At 34.3% G+C, this 17282-nt stretch overlaps 3 protein-coding genes across 4 annotated transcripts; all 3 read right to left on the bottom strand.

The window, feature by feature from the left end:
* Positions 1-200: 200 nt before the first annotated feature.
* LOC108988317 (esterase-like) lies at positions 201-8320 on the bottom strand. Of its 2 annotated transcripts, XM_035684679.1 has the most exons (7): positions 7703-8320; positions 5981-6279; positions 3422-4584; positions 2145-2354; positions 1854-2023; positions 1054-1318; positions 201-720 (listed from the first exon to the last, which is right to left on the bottom strand). In XM_035684679.1, the coding sequence occupies exons 3-7, from the start codon at positions 3678-3680 to the stop codon at positions 464-466; spliced, it is 1161 nt and encodes a 386-aa protein (XP_035540572.1). In that variant the 5' UTR covers positions 3681-4584; positions 5981-6279; positions 7703-8320; the 3' UTR covers positions 201-463. The 2 variants fall into 2 exon arrangements, with proteins under 2 accessions (XP_035540572.1, XP_018817091.1); XM_018961546.2 differs by lacking the exons at positions 5981-6279; positions 7703-8320 and adding an exon at positions 4786-4926.
* A 355-nt stretch (positions 8321-8675) lies between these two features.
* Positions 8676-10025, bottom strand: LOC108988321 (esterase-like). The gene is given in 5 exon segments (XM_018961552.2): positions 8676-8840; positions 8842-8936; positions 9094-9358; positions 9524-9693; positions 9815-10025. Coding segments are annotated over 5 exon segments (906 nt in total).
* A 3714-nt stretch (positions 10026-13739) lies between these two features.
* On the bottom strand, positions 13740-17004 carry LOC108988315 (esterase-like). Its single transcript, XM_018961545.2, has 5 exons — positions 16692-17004; positions 14890-15102; positions 14599-14768; positions 14169-14433; positions 13740-14011 (listed from the first exon to the last, which is right to left on the bottom strand). Exons 1-5 carry the CDS (start codon positions 16948-16950, stop codon positions 13755-13757), a joined length of 1164 nt encoding a protein of 387 aa, XP_018817090.2. The 5' UTR covers positions 16951-17004; the 3' UTR covers positions 13740-13754.
* Positions 17005-17282: the final 278 nt, after the last annotated feature.

The following is a 17282-nucleotide window of genomic DNA, read 5'->3' as shown; positions in this document are numbered from 1 at the left end:
AATTTGAGCACAAAATGGAGAGGGAGAATGGTAAAGATCCAACCATTGATTAACTCTAAGACTATTGGATATTAATTTGTTTAATCTTTAACCTTCAAGATCATAACAGAGAAAGAGAGAGAGATAGAGAGGGAGGTCGGTTACGAAATGGAGAGGGAGAGGAAAATTGAAACAAATCGTCTCATTAAGAACAAAAAACATCATAATAAACAGTCATTTTATTAAATAATGTGGCCTACCACGAAATACCTCTGCAGGCTTATTTTTATTTGAGTAATGTTAAGTACAAATTTTAAATAGATAAATCTTGCATAAACTCTTTATAAAATGGTAGATCCCACTAAAAAAATGATTTTTTTTTTTACACTTTTTTAAGATGGGTCTACTTTTTTTTATAAATCCTTGCATGAATTTATTTATTTGGAACTTATACAATCATTTCTCCTTTTATTTGCATAGGAATTTAAACTTGGTGACATGCCATTTTCAAGGATACAGGTGGATCTGAAAACGCTCCACTTGAAATCTGGGAAAAGACAAACTTGTTGGCAGCCTCAGTATAGTGAATTCCATCCCAATTTACTCTGACCGAGGGGCGCTCACATGAACCAACAAATATTTCGCTTCCATTCATAGTCACTGTTCCTCCACACCCAACACTACTGCTGTAGTTGTACTTTCCTCCATACCCACAACAGGCAACAAGTGGAAGCTCAAATCCTGCACATTTCTCAACCCAAACATGAAATATGATCATAAACATAATACACATTGAGAACAGAAACGACCCTTCTTATTGTATCCAAAGCAAAATTTTAATTTGGCAAGTTAGAAATAAACTTTTTGCAAAGGGAAATACACTGGCTACAAAGGAATTATACAAAAACAATTCAACAAACTGATGTAGCTTGATGTGATTCGTCAGATTATATAGTTATTTTTATTGTAAAATAGATCTAACGGATCAGATAAAAACACATCAGTTTGTAAGATTACTTTTGTGTAATTCGTTTGTAGATGTAGAGTACTCTTTTGCAATATAATAAGGCTTACCGTATTTCTGTGGTTCCCTATAAAGAGAGTACTTGACAGAGTAGACATCTACATATGTGATTGCAGCTGAAGGAAGATCGATCCTGAGTTGAACAATGGCCTCCTTCAACTTGTGATTGAAAGACTGAGCTACATCATTATAAGGCTTTGCACAGCCATGGCTGTCCCTTTGAGCTGATGGAAAATTGGCCAAAATATAGGGAAGGCAACCAATTGGTCCAGTATTGTGGATCCAAAATGATCTAGCTCCCAACTTATATATATTCTGCATCAATATCATCAATTTCACTTGATTAGCATCAACAAAAAACAAAACTAGGTTACCTGCTTTTCTTCTTTCTTTTTTTTGGGATGAGGAAGTGGGTGTTTTCCGTTGAGAGTAGTAGGCTAGCCTTAGCCAGCCTATTACGAGTATTGATAGTTGCAGTCATGAGTGTTTAAGCATCGCGCAATCACTTTAAAAAAAAATAAATAAATATGAGACTCAAATGAAAAAAAATTAATTTTTTAATAGTGAACTCTACTATTTTTCTAAGTGATTGTACGGAGCTTGTTCACTCATGACTATATGTAGCATCGAAAAAAATAAATAAATATGAGACTTCAATGAAAAAAAATTAATTTTTTAATAGTGAACCTTACTCTTTTTCTAAGTGATGTATGGCGCTTGCGCACTCACGACTGTATGTAGCATCACTCTTTTATCTTAAATTTGGTCATCTTTAATCACATTGATTGACGTGAAACATTTTAAGTGTGACGGATACAATAAAATCATCCATTATAGTCCTAATTTTTACCTTAACATTAAGAGAGAACTTGTCAAGAATATCGGGAATAGAAGCATTGACTTGCTCTACAGTCATGTTACCAAAGAATCCCTCACCAAGATCATTCTGACCGATATCAAATGTGTATAAAGCTTTAGGAAAATAATCATTCTTGGGCATCAAATGTGCATATATTCCTCCTACAACAAGAGAAAGCAGCATAAAGGTAGTTGTTGATGATATGATACAGATGTTTTATAAGCACTCTCAAAAAACCAATTAGATTAAGGAACAAAGCAAGTAGTGGGGTACCCATTTTACCTTGTCGTCTTATAATCTGTGATCTTTCTTTGAACTGCACAAATTGTGAGTATTGGATATCGAGGTAGAAGGGACTAAATCCACCCGCAGGTATAATTCTGGATGGTAGTCTGATTGTGGATGCAGACGTGGCAAAGTTTGCACCGTGTGTGAAGTTAGCTCCCAAGGAATCAAGGTATGCACTCAGATATGGAAGACCAACACCCATTGCTGTAACCATGAGAATTCATATCATGTAAGATAATGGGAATTAACTTAATCTAGTACTTAGCATTATGTCCATACTACTACTATTGGACTTGGAAGTTTAGACAGTACTCAGTCAAAACTCCAATGTGCCCTACTTCCACTGGGTCTAATGTGAGGTCCACGTGTACAAACGACTGATGGGATTAATCAATGTCCAATAAATACAGACAGGCCCCCTTCTCATGAGTCATGACATTGCACTCTGTTTTGTTTTTGTTTAGATTGAGAGATGACATGTGATGAGTTGAGATGATTTGTAAATAATAGTAAAATTTGTGAATAGTAATGCATAGTAGTGATCTCAACTTATCTCTCAATCCAAACCGATTTGTTTGTGAGATTTATCTCATCTCAAAGTTTTTAAAAATTTCATTTCTAAACATCATTCAAATATAAATATTTTTCAATTTTAAAATTTCAACTTTTTTATCTAATCATTATAACTTTCTAAGATTTACAAAAAATATATATATATAAAAAATACAACTTTTACAAATTTAAAAAAAAAATAATATTATTACAATATTTTTACTTTATAATTTTTTTGAAAATTTTCTCTCATATTTTCCAAAATCTAATAAAATACTTTAACTCAAACTATTTTACTACTATTTACAATTTCAGATCTGTTTACAAAATTCTCGTCTAGTATAATCTCATCCCCATCCATCCATTAAAATGATGAAAAGCACTGGTTTTAGGTTTTAATTGCAGAATGGCTACATAGCTTACTTCTAAGGAGGTGCTCTAGATAGTTTTTCTGCAGGAGAACCCATGATTCTACGTTGGCTACTTGGCTCTTCTATCGTGTTTAAGTGTGTCCATGAATCTTCATGGGCCTATTGTACTACAAATTCAGGCAATATATACTCTCTTTCTGCAACATTTTACAAAACAAAATTCTATTCATTCTACCATTACACTGAAGTTGCGTAGGCTACAACAATGGCTATGAGAATCTGGTTAATTCCTTAATAGTTAGTATATAATATTATAAGCTGAGCTATACTAAAAGTCAAGGTACGTACCCATGAAATCAATCGTGAGCCGGCCATCAGAGAACCTTCCGGCAGGCCTACGAAAATAGGTCTCCCCATAAGGCGGAGTGGCTCTTATGAGGGTAGCAGACAATCCTCCGGTATCGGAATTTGAGTCGCCAAAGTTAAAGACTGCTGGAAAGTTGCAAACTTTTGAAGCAAATACAGGATTCAGTGTGGCAGCACACAGTAAAAGCGTAAAGAAGCAAAAGAGAGGAATTGTGAACTTAGGAATGCTAGGGGACTCCATATTGGATAACGCAAATGGGAAGGAAACGAGGGAAGTTTGATGCTTATAACTTATATGGAAAGGTCGGCTCTCTCTCTATCTCTAGTCTCTACATATAATATAGACATTTACAAACGCGTATTGAAAAAATTGCTGTGAAAGGCACGGCTTGACCATTCTACGCCTTTAATGTGGTTCGAAATCCATCTCAGCCTTGGCTCTACGTAGGAGACATCTAGTAGGGGGGCCAAAGTTGACCATCTAACCTGGTCATTATCAAAGTCTCACCACCTATTGTACATAATGTGGGTGATCACAAGCCGGAAACTTTGACCCTAAACTCGAGTTTATAACCAGACAAAGGTTATTGGATAAGTCCAAGATTAACAGGGAAGAAATTGTGAGCTTACCAGGATGCTTTTAGATTTTAACCTTTTTTTTTTTCAATGATCTCAAATAAACCAGATGCACCAACGTGCTATCAGAGCACAAAATACCGTAACACTCGCAACAAACAATATTGCCATCGAGCAAAGCGTAAAGAACACTCAGTGTCCCATCTTTTCAAATCATCTTTTCAAATGACCCATCTTGGAGAATTTGGAGACAAGTTTCTTGTAATCTTTAGAAGCCTTTGAAATATAGTAGTCACGAAGGTAATACCCGAAAAAGAACTTGTGAAGATACTGCCATGCAGTGCCCGGATGATACGCAACGAACGCGTCCGTGGCATCTTGGCCAGCGAGACTGAGCAATGGAAGCTCACCGCCTGGGTAGTCTTTAAGCCAAACTGAAACATCGTAGATCTTGCCCTGGATTGAAATCCACAGATCTCCTGCATGGTCGTGTTTCCGAAGCTCTTCCTGAGAAATGTACCTCTTTGACTCTGCCATTATTAAAGTTGAAATTGATGGGATAGAGAGATCTGCGAGCAAAGAAATAGGACAACATGTTTATAGAAAAAACTTGGCGTCAAAGGAATTTTGGAAACAATACAAGTAGAAAATAAAACCAAACATATAAAAAGAAGGAAAAAATAAAAAAAGAAAAAAGAAATAGCTTTCTGTCAAACTTGGGCAAAAAAAGCAAGAATTGGACTCATGTTAGTAGAACAGAAAAAACCCACCTCTAATTCACAAATCAGGAAAGCATGCACCAAACATGTAAACTTTCTAGAGAAAGTATCATCAGACTAGTAAATTCAAGAAACAAAATCTGCGTCACCATGAATAAATAGATGGCATTGGAGAGAAAGAAAGGAAAAAATAGGAGAGGAAAAAGAAGAGGGGAGATGGGAGAGAAATCAAAGATGATTGATTCAGTACACTAGAACACATCATACATCACATAAGTTTAATATTTGTTCAGATCTTAGTGGTTGGTATAAAAAGTGCTACACACCCGACCGGTTCCAAGCTTTTTCTCATATTGAAACCATAAGAAAAGAGAAGAGTGCCGTGTTAAACATAAAATACGAAATCTCAAAAAAATAAAATTTAAGCGCTGCATAGTTTAATGAGATGCATCAAATCTATTTTTCTTAAAAAAATATATTTACAATCCCAACATATTCACATGAATAAGTTTGTTAAGTATTTCCTTTTAGGTGTCTAAATTTAGACAGTAAATTAAGATAAGATGAATTGAAATGAAAATTAAAAGTTAAATCAAATCTTATTAAAATATTATTTTTTAATACTATTATTATTTTGAGATTTAAAAAAATTAAACTGTTTATTATATTTTGTGTAAAAATTTCAAAAAATTATAATGATACAATGAGATGAAACACTTCTTATATCCAAATGGAGCTACTAGATTCGTAAATCAGTTTCAGGGCTAAAGCCTAAAGATGAAGCCGTATGCTCCTCCACTGTTGTCACCCAAGGTGCACAAAGAAAAGCCAGAAGGCCAATGCTAATGCTCCAGCAAACTCATCAATCACGTAACTCCTTTAAAATATCACATCACTGTCCCATTTTAAATTAGGAGAGCTTTTACAAGATTTTCTCAACCAAACCCCCTTCAGTTCAAACACCACTTTCCTTATAATTCGGATTGGAAAATTTTATGCACAAGTAACCATATAAATAAGAAGGGAAAACACCAAACAAACACAGGAAGACGCCTTTAGAAGAATAGGCTTCCAAGAAAATTCTTCGCTTGGTTGTTGCAGTTATATCTTTTAAGGGAAAAGAATCTATAAAACAAGCTTGCTCAAGTATGTCACGAGCAAAACGGAATGCCAGATACTTCAGAAGATGAAGGCTGTAAGGCACGGATTTTAACATCATATTTTCTTCCACTTGATACATCATTACCTGAGGAAGAGTCATTTCCATCTGATACAATAGGGTGCGATGACCTGTCATTGTAAGCAATTCCAATTGGGTTACCACACTTGCGGCAAAGAAGTTTGGTTCTCCGGCAGATCAAACCCAAAGAGTGCTTAGAAAAGTGAGGTATGCATTGGATTTCATCCATCTGAGTAAATCTGCTCTCATAAATGTAAAAGAAAGATATGATCCCTTTCTTTATAGATTTCCCATATTTAGAGTCGATGGTTGAGGTATTCCGATCACCAGAGCTTAGGTTTAGCTCATACCCACAAGAACCACAACTGCATGAAAGAGACTGCAGTGTCATTTCCATGTAAAGAACCATCATCTTCACGTTTCTATTTCTGCATCACACAACAACATGACAGAGACAAAAGCAACCAAATCCACTGGAAAATCAACATCGTGTCCCCATTGGCTTGAAAATTACCACACGAGTCATTCAAATCAAGGTTATTAATCAAACTTCAACGATTTCACAGAGACAACTTTACAAATACAGGCACTATGTCCTCGGGAGAGGCAATATTTCTAATTTTGTATTGTGGTCAGTCCTATACTTGTAATACCAGAAAACTTCCTGGTCATGTTCTATTGAGAAATAATTTGTACAAGCCTCAAATAAACAAGTCCATACAAGCCCTTGTAAAAAAGTGGACTTCACCTAAAAAAGTATTAAAAAAAACTATTTTTTATTAGTGCGATCCATTTTTTTACAAAGGACTTGTATGTGGCTTATTTATTTGAGGCTTATATCTAACATTACTCCTATCTATTATATTTGTCCTGCAGAGGAGAGTATTACATATGCCATTTTCACTCCAGCCCCTTCTGTCTTATTTTAATCAGCAAATAAGATTTTATTAATGAGAAATAGACATAACCCAAGTACACGGGTCATATGCAAGAGCAACACCTAGGCATGATTGACTACAGATATAATCGACCAATTGAGTAAAGTGTGCACTCGAATCCCTTAATTATTACATGTCTAACGATGAATAAAATGAAAGAGAAAACAATAACTTTCTAATGTAACTAATTTCATACATGGTAATCATGGCACTCTTGACAATCAAATTCTGCCCAATAAATCATACAAGAGAGATGTAACCTCAACCCTTTATATGATAAACCTTTACAATATGCAAATCAGACTAAAGTTTTAAATCCTAATTACGAGTATAAAACAAGTTTATTTGTAGCAGATAAGGATACCCAAACCCTACTTCTTAAAATGAGATTTGTAGAAGAATTTATAATCAAGGACGATGAGAATCATAGTGAGTGATCGAGTTTATGAGAATCCATCAAATCGGGTCGGTTTCATAAACGTCACGGAAATGGTTAATTGTTGACTTTGACAGAAACAAACATCAAATTTGTGTCTTCATCGTCATCATCATCATCATAATAATAACAACAACAGCAACAGAAAATAAAAAAGGAAACAAAATATAATAAGTTGACTATCCATGATGTTGCTTCCATCAGCAACAATGATTATCAAACAAAGTCAATCCAAAAGTACTTTTCAATTGCAAAGATTGAAAATTTAATTCATTCACCGCTAATTCTACTTCCGCATATCAACATTATGAGAAACTTACGCGATTACAGAAAAAAACCCTAATTAAAACAAACAAATATATATTCAATTTGTGCAAACCAAATTAAAATTCAGAGAGATAGAGAGGTTGAAACCTGTAAGAAACATCCGTTCGAGAGAGAGATTGCTTCTAATTCCTTAAGTTTTTGAATTTACAGCATATTTGTAACCTTTGAGTAATTGAATACGGTAAGACATTTACCACCATGTAGAAGAACTGGAAACCCACGTTAGAAACAAATTAGAAAGAAGAGCAAGAAAAAGTGGCCTTCCACCGAAAAGCATTTCTCCCCAAAGAAAACCAAACCCATGTTAGAACCCAGTGCTTGTCGTGGCAGAAAGACAAGGACTTTGGATGGGATCGAAGACCAATAATATATAGGAGTTAGAAAAAGGGGTTAGAAAAGGGACAAGGATCATGTTTTGCATTTTCAATGGGAAAAGGAGAAATTTTAGCACCTTGATCAGTTGAAACCGATTTAGCAAGAACATCCAAATGAACGGTATTGATTTGCGGTCAAGGAGTGTTGAGTTCGTTTTCGAAAGCCGAAAACTGGAACATATGAAATCTGTTTTCCATTAATCCCAGTTTGAGCACAAAATGGAGAGGGAGAGTGTTAAAAAGATCCTTGATCCAAAAGCTTTAGAATTGTTAGATACTAATTTGTTTAAATCTTTTAACATTCCATATCATAACAGAGAGGGAGAGGGAGATGGAGAGGGAGGTCGGGCTAAGGGTTACGAAATGGACAGGGAGATGGAGAGGGAGAAAACCGCATTATAAACATAGTCGTTTTATTAAATAATGTGGCCAACCATGAAATATCCCTGCAGGCTTATTTTTACACAAGTAATATCACGTATAAATTCTATATAAATAAATTTCGCATAATTTTTTTTTGTAAAAATGTAGATCTCATCAAAAATATTATTTTTTTTATATTTTTTTAAAGATGGGTCTACTTTTTTACAAATACTTGCACAAATTTATTTATTTGAGACTTATACAATTATTTCTCCTTTTATTTACATATACAAATACATATATATATATATATATATATATATTTAAACTTGGTGACAAGCCATTTTCAAGGGTACAGGTGGATTTGAAAATGCTCCAGTTGAAATTTGAGAAAAGACAAACTTGTTGGCAGCCTCAGTATAGTGAATTCCATCCCAGTTTACTCTGACCGAGGGGCGCTCACATGAACCAACAAATATTTCGCTTCCATTCATTCACAGTCACTGTTCCTCCACACTCAACACTACTACTGTAGTTGTACTTTCCTCCATACCCACAACAGGCAACAAGTGGAAGCTCAAATCCTGCACATTTCTCAACCGAAACATGAAATATGATCATAAACATAATACACATTGAGAACATAGACGACCCTTCTTATTATATCCAAAGCAAGATTTTAATTTGGGAAGTCAGAAATGACATAAAGAAATAAATTTTTTGCAATATAATAAGGCTTACCATATTTATGTGGTTCACTATAAAGAGAGTACTTCACAGAGTAGACATCTACATATGTGATTGCAGCTGTAGGAAGATCGATCCTGAGTTGAACAATGGCCTTCTTCAACTTGTGATTGAAAGATTGAGCTACATCATTATAAGGCTTTGCACATCCATGGCTGTCCCTTTGAGCTGATGGAAAATTGACCAAAATATAGGGAAGGCAACCAATTGGTCCAGTATTGTGGATCCAAAATGATCTAGCTCCCAACTTATATATATTCTGTACCAATATCATTAGTTTTACTTGATTAGCATCAACAAAAAACAAAACTGGATTACCTGTTATTTTTATCTTAAATTTTGTCATCCTTAATCACAGTTATTGATGTGAAACATTTTAAGTGTGGCGGATACAATAAAACCATCCATTATAGTCTTAATTTACCTTAACATTAAGAGAGAACTTGTCAAGAATATCGGGGATAGAAGCATTGACTTGCTCTACAGTCATGTTACCAAAGAATCCCTCACCAAGATCATTATGACCGATATCAAATGTGTATAAAGCTTTAGGAAAATAATCCTTCTTGGGCATCAAATGTGCATATATTCCTCCTACAACAAGAGAAAGTAGCATAAAGGTAGTTGTTGATGATATGATACAGATGTTTTATAAGCACTCTCAAAAAACCAATTAGATTAAGGAACAAAACAAGTAGTGGGGTACCCATTTTACCTTGTCGTCTTATAAACTGTGATCTTTCTTTGAACTGCTCAAATTGTGAGTATTGGATATCAAGGTAGTAGGGACTAAATCCACCTGCTGTAGGTATAATTCTGGATGGTAATCTGATTGTGGATGTAGCCGTGGCAAAGTTTACACCGTGTGTGAAGTTAGTTCCCAAGGAATCAAGGTATGCACTCAGATATGGAAGACCAACACCCATTGTTGTAACCATGAGATTAAATCAAACAATTGAGAATTCATGTCATGCAAGATAATGAGAATTAACTTAATCTAGTACTCAGCACTGTGTCCATACTACTACTGTTGGACTTGGAAGTTTGGTGCAAGATTTGTGCCTTGGAACAGTACTCAGTCAAAACTCCAATGTGCCCTACTTCCACTGGGTCTCATGTGAGGTCTAGGGCTGAGCAAAAATCCGACAATCCGACTCCGAATCCGGCTCCGCTCCGGCTCCGCTCCGACTCCGCTCCGGCTCCGACTTGTCGGAGTCGGAGTCGGAGGTTTTTTCTTCTTGACAGTCGGAGTCGGAGTCGGAGTCGGATCCATTGATGATCCGACTCCGACTCCGCTCCGATCCGACTCCGATCCTCCGCCTCCGCCTCCGCCTCCGAATCCGCCTCCGACGTCTCCCTCCGACTCCGCCTCCGCCTCCGTCTCCGATTTTATACATATTTTATAAAATATGTGTTTTTCTATATATTAATTATTTAAATTTTATACAACTATATCTTATATAGTTAGTTAAACTCAATAATATACTAGTTAAATAATATATTTATACTATAATATATAGACTAAATTGACTAATAATAGTTTAGTATATGTAAATATCATACTATTACAAATTTACAATATTACTACCATGTAACACTAAATTACTAATGTATAAATATAATAGCATATAATACTAATAACTAATGTATATATAATATACTATAAACACTAAGATGAATAATAACATCGACATGTAATATTGTAATACTAATGTATAAACACTAATCTATAAATTTATAATAACATATAATACTAATGTATAATAACTAAAGTATTATTCATATAAATTACTAATAGTCTAATAGTATTAATTACTATATATAAATTAGTAAACCACTTTAAGCCTATATATAAATGACTATATAAATTACTGTAGTATCAATTACTAATACTATATTACTATATGATACTATTAAGTTATTAACTATAGTGATATACTAGTATTAGACATTAAGTATACTAATACAATCAGTAATATAGTCAGTATAATACTGACTATATTAAAAAATATATATATAGTCAGTATAATACTAATATACTAATACTATTATATAGTTATACTAAATTAAAATCATTATAGCAAATACTAATATATAGTTATTCTAATCATTACAACTAATTCTAATACTAATATAGACTATAGTTATAACTTGTAGTATCATAACTATACTAAATCACTATAACTTATACTAATATAGTTATACTAAATGACTATATCTATAACTATATATATTATATAGTATTAATATCACTATTAGTATAATATATAGTATTAATAATAACTAATAGTCTAATACTAATATAACTATTAGTATAACTAATATCACTACTAGTATAACTAATATTAATACTAATACTAATATACTAATACTATTAGTGTATTACATATATTTATATATATTAATATATATATAAAGTATATTAGTGTATTAATAATATTTCGTATACAATGTCGGTGTCTTTTTTTTAATATTCATATATAATAATATATATCATATATTTTTTTATGAATCTTCATATATATATATATAAAATATAAAATAGATTCATATTAATTAGTATATAATGTATATTAGTATATTACTATAGTAACTATTCGTTATAGCAAAAACGGCGCCGTTGGATACTCATTTAGGTCTGCAGTACAGCCCAGCTTATCCCTTCTTCAAGTTCAAACCCGTGCCCTCTCTCTCACGCAGCGCCGCATCCCTCTCTCGCCCGACGCCAGTCGCCAGTCGCCCTCTCTCTCGCGCAGCGCCGCAGCCGGCGCAGCTCTCTTAGTCTTTCACAACCCTCTGGTCCCTCTCTCGCACAACTCCTCCCTCTCGCGAAGCCCATCCCTCGCTCCCTCTCTCTCGCGCAGCGCCGCAGCCCTCTCTCGCCAGTCGCCCTCTCTCCCGCGCAGCGCCGCAGCCGGCACAGTTCTCTCGCACAACTCCTCCCTCTCGCGAAGCCCGTCCCTCGCGCAACCCTCTCGCAGCGGCAGAGCCCCTCTCTCGCGCAAACCCTCTCTCGCGAAACCCCTCTCTCGCGCGACGAGTAGGCGGCGAGGCGCAGCCCTCCTCTCACGTAGCTTCTCCCTCGCGCGGCGTTCTCGCAGAGCCCCTCCTCTCACGCAGGCCGCAGCTCCTCTTGGTAATCCGACTCCGCTCCGACTCCGCTCCGACAAGTCGGAGTCGGATCCGGATCGGATAATGTACATCGCGGAGTCGGAGTCGGAGGTCGGATTCGACCTCCGACAAAGTCGAAGTCGGAGTCGGAGTCGGAGTCTGGGCCCTCCGACTCCGAATCGGTCGGTGCTCAGCCCTAGTGAGGTCCACGTGTATGAACAGCTGATGGGATCAATCAATGTCCAATAAATACAGGCCCCCTCCTTCTCATGAGACATGACATTGCACTCTCCGTGTAGATTCAGGGCTCGTTTGAGGAATGATATGAAATTTGAAGTTTTTGAATAGTAAAAAGATAGTTTGTGAATAGTAATAAGATAGTTTGAGTTGAGTATTTTTTAGATTTTGGAAAATTAGAGAAAAAATTGAATAAAAAATATTATAAAGTTAAAATATAGTTAGAATATAGTTTTATAATATATATTTTTTTTTTTAGAAATTTGAAAAAATTAAATTATTTTTTATTTTTTGTTTGAAAGTTTGGGAGGATGATTAATTTGAAAAAATTGTAATGATTAGTTTGGAATTTCTGTATTTGAATTATGTTTGGTAAGGAGATGGAATGAGACGAGATGAGATTAGAATAGAATTTTGGGATGAGATCTATTTCCAAACAAGTTCTTAATTTGTTTGGGAAATTTATCTCATCTCAAAATTTTTCAAAATTTCTTTTCTAAATATTACTCAAAATACAAATAGTTTTCAATTTTAAAATCTTCAACTTTTTCATTTAATCATTATACATTTTCAAGATTTATAAAAAAAATAATACAACTTTTTCAAATTTAAAAATAAAAATAATATTTTAATTTTATAATTTTTATTCAATTTTTTTGCTCACATCTTCCAAAATATAAAATATTTTAACTTAAACTATTTCACTATTATTCACAAATTTTAAAAAATTATCGTCTAGTCTCATCCCCTTCCATCCATTAAAATAATGAAAAGCAGTACTGGTTTTAATTGTAGAAGGGCTACATAGCATACTTCTGAGGAGGACCGGAGGTGCTCTAGAAAGATCGTTGATCCAAAAGTTTTAGGATTGTTAGATACTAATTTGTTTAAATCGTTTAACATTCCATATCATAACAGAGAGGGAGAGGGAGAGGGAGAGGGAGGTCGGGCTAAGGGTTACGAAATGGATAGGGAGAGGGAGAGGAAAATTGAAACACCCTTGTGCATAACAAAAACCGCATAATAAACATAGTCGTTTTATTAAATAGTGTGGCCAACCATGAAATATCCTTGCAGGCTTATTTTTACTCGAGTAATATCATGTCTAAATTCTAAATAAATAAATTTGGCATAATTTTTTTGTAAAAATGTAGATCTCATCAAAAATATTAATTTTTTTTATATTTTTTAAATATGAGTCTACTTTTTTCCAAATACTTGCACAAATTTATTTATTTGAGACTTATACAATTATTTCTCCTTTTATTTACATATACAAATACATATATATATATATATATATAAATTTAAACTTGGTGACATGCCATTTTCAAGGGTACAGGTGGATCTGAAAATGCTCCAGTGGAAATCTGAGAAAAGACAAACTTGTTGGCAGCCTCAGTATAGTGAATTCCATCCCAGTTTACTCTGACCGAGGGGCGCTCACATGAACCAACAAATATTTTGCTTCCATTCACAGTCACTGTTCCTCCACACTCAACACTACTGCTGTAGTTGTACTTTCCTCCATACCCACAACAGGCAACAAGTGGAAGCTCAAATCCTGCACATTTCTCAACCGAAACATGAAATATGATCATAAACATAATACACATTGAGAACAGAAACGACCCTCCTTATTATATCCAAAGCAAGATTTTAATTTGGGAAGTCAGAAATGACATAAAGAAATAAATTTTTTGCAATATAATAAGGCTTACCATATTTATGTGGTTCACTATAAAGAGAGTACTTGACAGAGTAGACATCTACATATGTGATTGCAGCTGTAGGAAGTTCGATCCTGAGTTGAACAATGGCCTTCTTCAACTTGTGATTGAAAGACTGAGCTACATCATTATAAGGCTTTGCACATCCATGGCTGTCCCTTTGAGCTGATGGAAAATTGACCAAAATATAGGGAAGGCAACCAATTGGTCCAGTATTGTGGATCCAAAATGATCTAGCTCCCAAGTTATATATATTCTGCACCAGTATCATTAGTTTCACTTGATTAGCATCAACAAAAAACAAAACTGGATCACCTGTTATTTTTATCTTAAATTTTGTCATCCTTAATCACAATTATTGACGCGAAACATTTTAAGTGTGGCGGATACAATAAAACCATTCATTATAGTCTTAATTTACCTTAACATTAAGAGAGAATTTGTCAAGAATATCGGGGATAGAAGCATTGACTTGCTCTACAGTCATGTTACCAAAGAATCCCTCACCAAGATCATTATGACCGATATCAAATGTGTATAAAGCTTTAGGAAAATAATCCTTCTTGGGCATCAAATGTGCATATATTCCTCCTACAACAAGAGAAAGCAGCATAAAGGTAGTTGTTGATGATATGATACAGATGTTTTATAAGCACTCTCAAAAAACCAATTAGATTAAGGAACAAAACAAGTAGTGGGGTACCCATTTTACCTTGTCGTCTTATAAACTGTGATCTTTCTTTGAACTGCTCAAATTGTGAGTATTGGATATTGAGGTAGAAGGGACTAAATCCACCTGCTGCAGGTATAATTCTGGATGGTAGTCTGATTGTGGATCCAGCCGTGGCAAAGTTTGCACCGTGTGTGAAGTTAGTTCCCAAGGAATCAAGGTATGCACTCAGATATGGAAGACCAACACCCATTGCTGTAACCATGAGATTAAATCAAACGATTGAGAATTCATGTCATGTAAGATAATGGGAATTAACTTAATCTAGTACTCAGCACTGTGTCCATACTACTACTGTTGGACTTGGAAGTTTGGTGCAAGATTTGTGCCTTGGAACAGTACTCAGTCAAAACTCCAATGTGCCCTACTTCCATTGGGTCTCATGTGAGGTCCACGTGTATGAACAGCTGATGGGATCAATCATTGTCCAATAAATACAGGCCCCCTCCTTCTCATGAGACATTACATTGCACTCTCTGTGTAGATTCGGGGCTCGTTTGAGGAATGATATGATATTTGAAGTTTTTGAATAGTAGGAAGATAGTTTGTGAATAATAATAAGATAGTTTGAGTTAAGTATTTTTTAGATTTTGGAAAATGAGAGAAAAAATTGAATAAAAAGTATTATAAAGTTAAAATATAGTTAGAATATAGTTTTATAATATTATTTTTGTTTAGAAATTTGAAAAAGTTAAATTATTTTTTATTTTTTGTTTGAAAGTTTTGGATGATGATTAATTTGAAAAAAATTGTAATGATTAATTTGAAATTTTTTTATTTGAATTATGTTTGGTAATGAGATGGAATGAGACGAGATGAGATTAGATTAAAATTTTGGGATGAGATCTATTTCTAAACAAGTCTTTAATTTGTTTGGGAAATTTATCTCATCTCAAAATTTTTCAAAATTTCTTTTCTAAATATTACTCAAATACAAATAGTTTTCAATTTTAAAATCTTCAACTTTTTCATTTAATCATTATAACTTTTCAAGATTTACAAAAAAAATAATACAACTTTTTTAAATTTAAAAATAAAAATAAAATTTTAATTTTATAATTTGTATTCAATTTTTTTACTCACATCTTCCAAAATATAAAATATTTTAACTTAAATTATTTCACTATTATTCATAAATTTTAAAAAATTATCAAGTCTCATCCCCTTCCATCCATTAAAATAATGAAAAGTAGTACTGGTTTTAATTGCAGAAGGGCTACATAGCCTACTTTTGAGGAGGACCGGAGGTGCATGCTCTGGAAAGTTTTTATGCGGGAGAACCCATGATTCTACGTTGGCTACGTGTCTGTTCTATCGTGTTTGAGTGTGTCCATTGATCTTCATGGGGCTTATTAGTACTACAAATTCAGGCAATATACTGGGTCTCTTTCTCTAACATTTTACAAAACAAAATTCTATTCATTCTACCATTTACATTGAAGTTGCGTAGGCTACAACAGTGGCTATAAGAATCTGATTAATTCCTTAATAGTTAGTATATAATATTATAAGGAGTAGTGCTATATCTCCCGAGAGATTATATAGTCTGAAAATCTACTGAAAAGGCAAAAGTTGTTTTTTTATTTTTTATTTCTTTTATTTCATGTATTTTTTTAATCATCATAAATATTTTTTAAAAAAATAAAAAATTCACAACACTATTAAAAAATACTTACTTAATCACTAAATAAATAAATAAATAAATAAATATTCGGGACACAAATTCAAGTCCCAAAACATTTCTCTATTATAAGCTAAGCTATGCTAAAAATCAAGGTACGTACCAATGAAATCAATTATGAGCCGGCCATCGGAGAACCTTCCGGCAGGCCTGTGAAAATAGGTCTCCCCGTTAGGCGGTGTGGCTCTTCTGAGGGTAGCAGACAATCCTCCAGTATCGGAATTTGAGTCGCCAAAGTTAAAGATTGCTGGAAAGTTGCAAACTTTCGAAGCAAATACAGGGTTCAGTGTGGCAATAATCAGTAAAAGCGTAAAGAAGCAAGAGAGAGGAATTGTGAACTTGGAAATGCTAGGAGACTCCATATTGGATAACCAAAGAGAGTGATGCTGCTGCAAATGGGAAGGAAACGAGGGAAGTTTGATGTTTATAACTTGTAAGCAAAGGTCGGCTCTCTCCCTACATATATATAGACATATTTACAAACACGTATTGAAAAAATTGTTGTGAAAGGCAGGCACGGTTTGACCATTCTTCATAGAAATCTAATAAGCTTACGAGGAAATTTGGTTTTGGATATGCACATTATGTCGTAATTCAGGTTTATTTATGTCACTTTGTACGTCTTTAATGTGGTTCGAAATCATCTAAGCCTTGGCTGTACGTAGGAGTCATCTAATCTGTTCATTATCAAAAT

This window comes from Juglans regia, chromosome 13, assembly GCF_001411555.2.
Source record: "Juglans regia cultivar Chandler chromosome 13, Walnut 2.0, whole genome shotgun sequence".
Taxonomy (NCBI): domain Eukaryota; kingdom Viridiplantae; phylum Streptophyta; class Magnoliopsida; order Fagales; family Juglandaceae; genus Juglans; species Juglans regia.
Note: the sequence above shows the minus strand (reverse complement) of the source record. Positions and strands in the feature narration are given on the sequence as shown.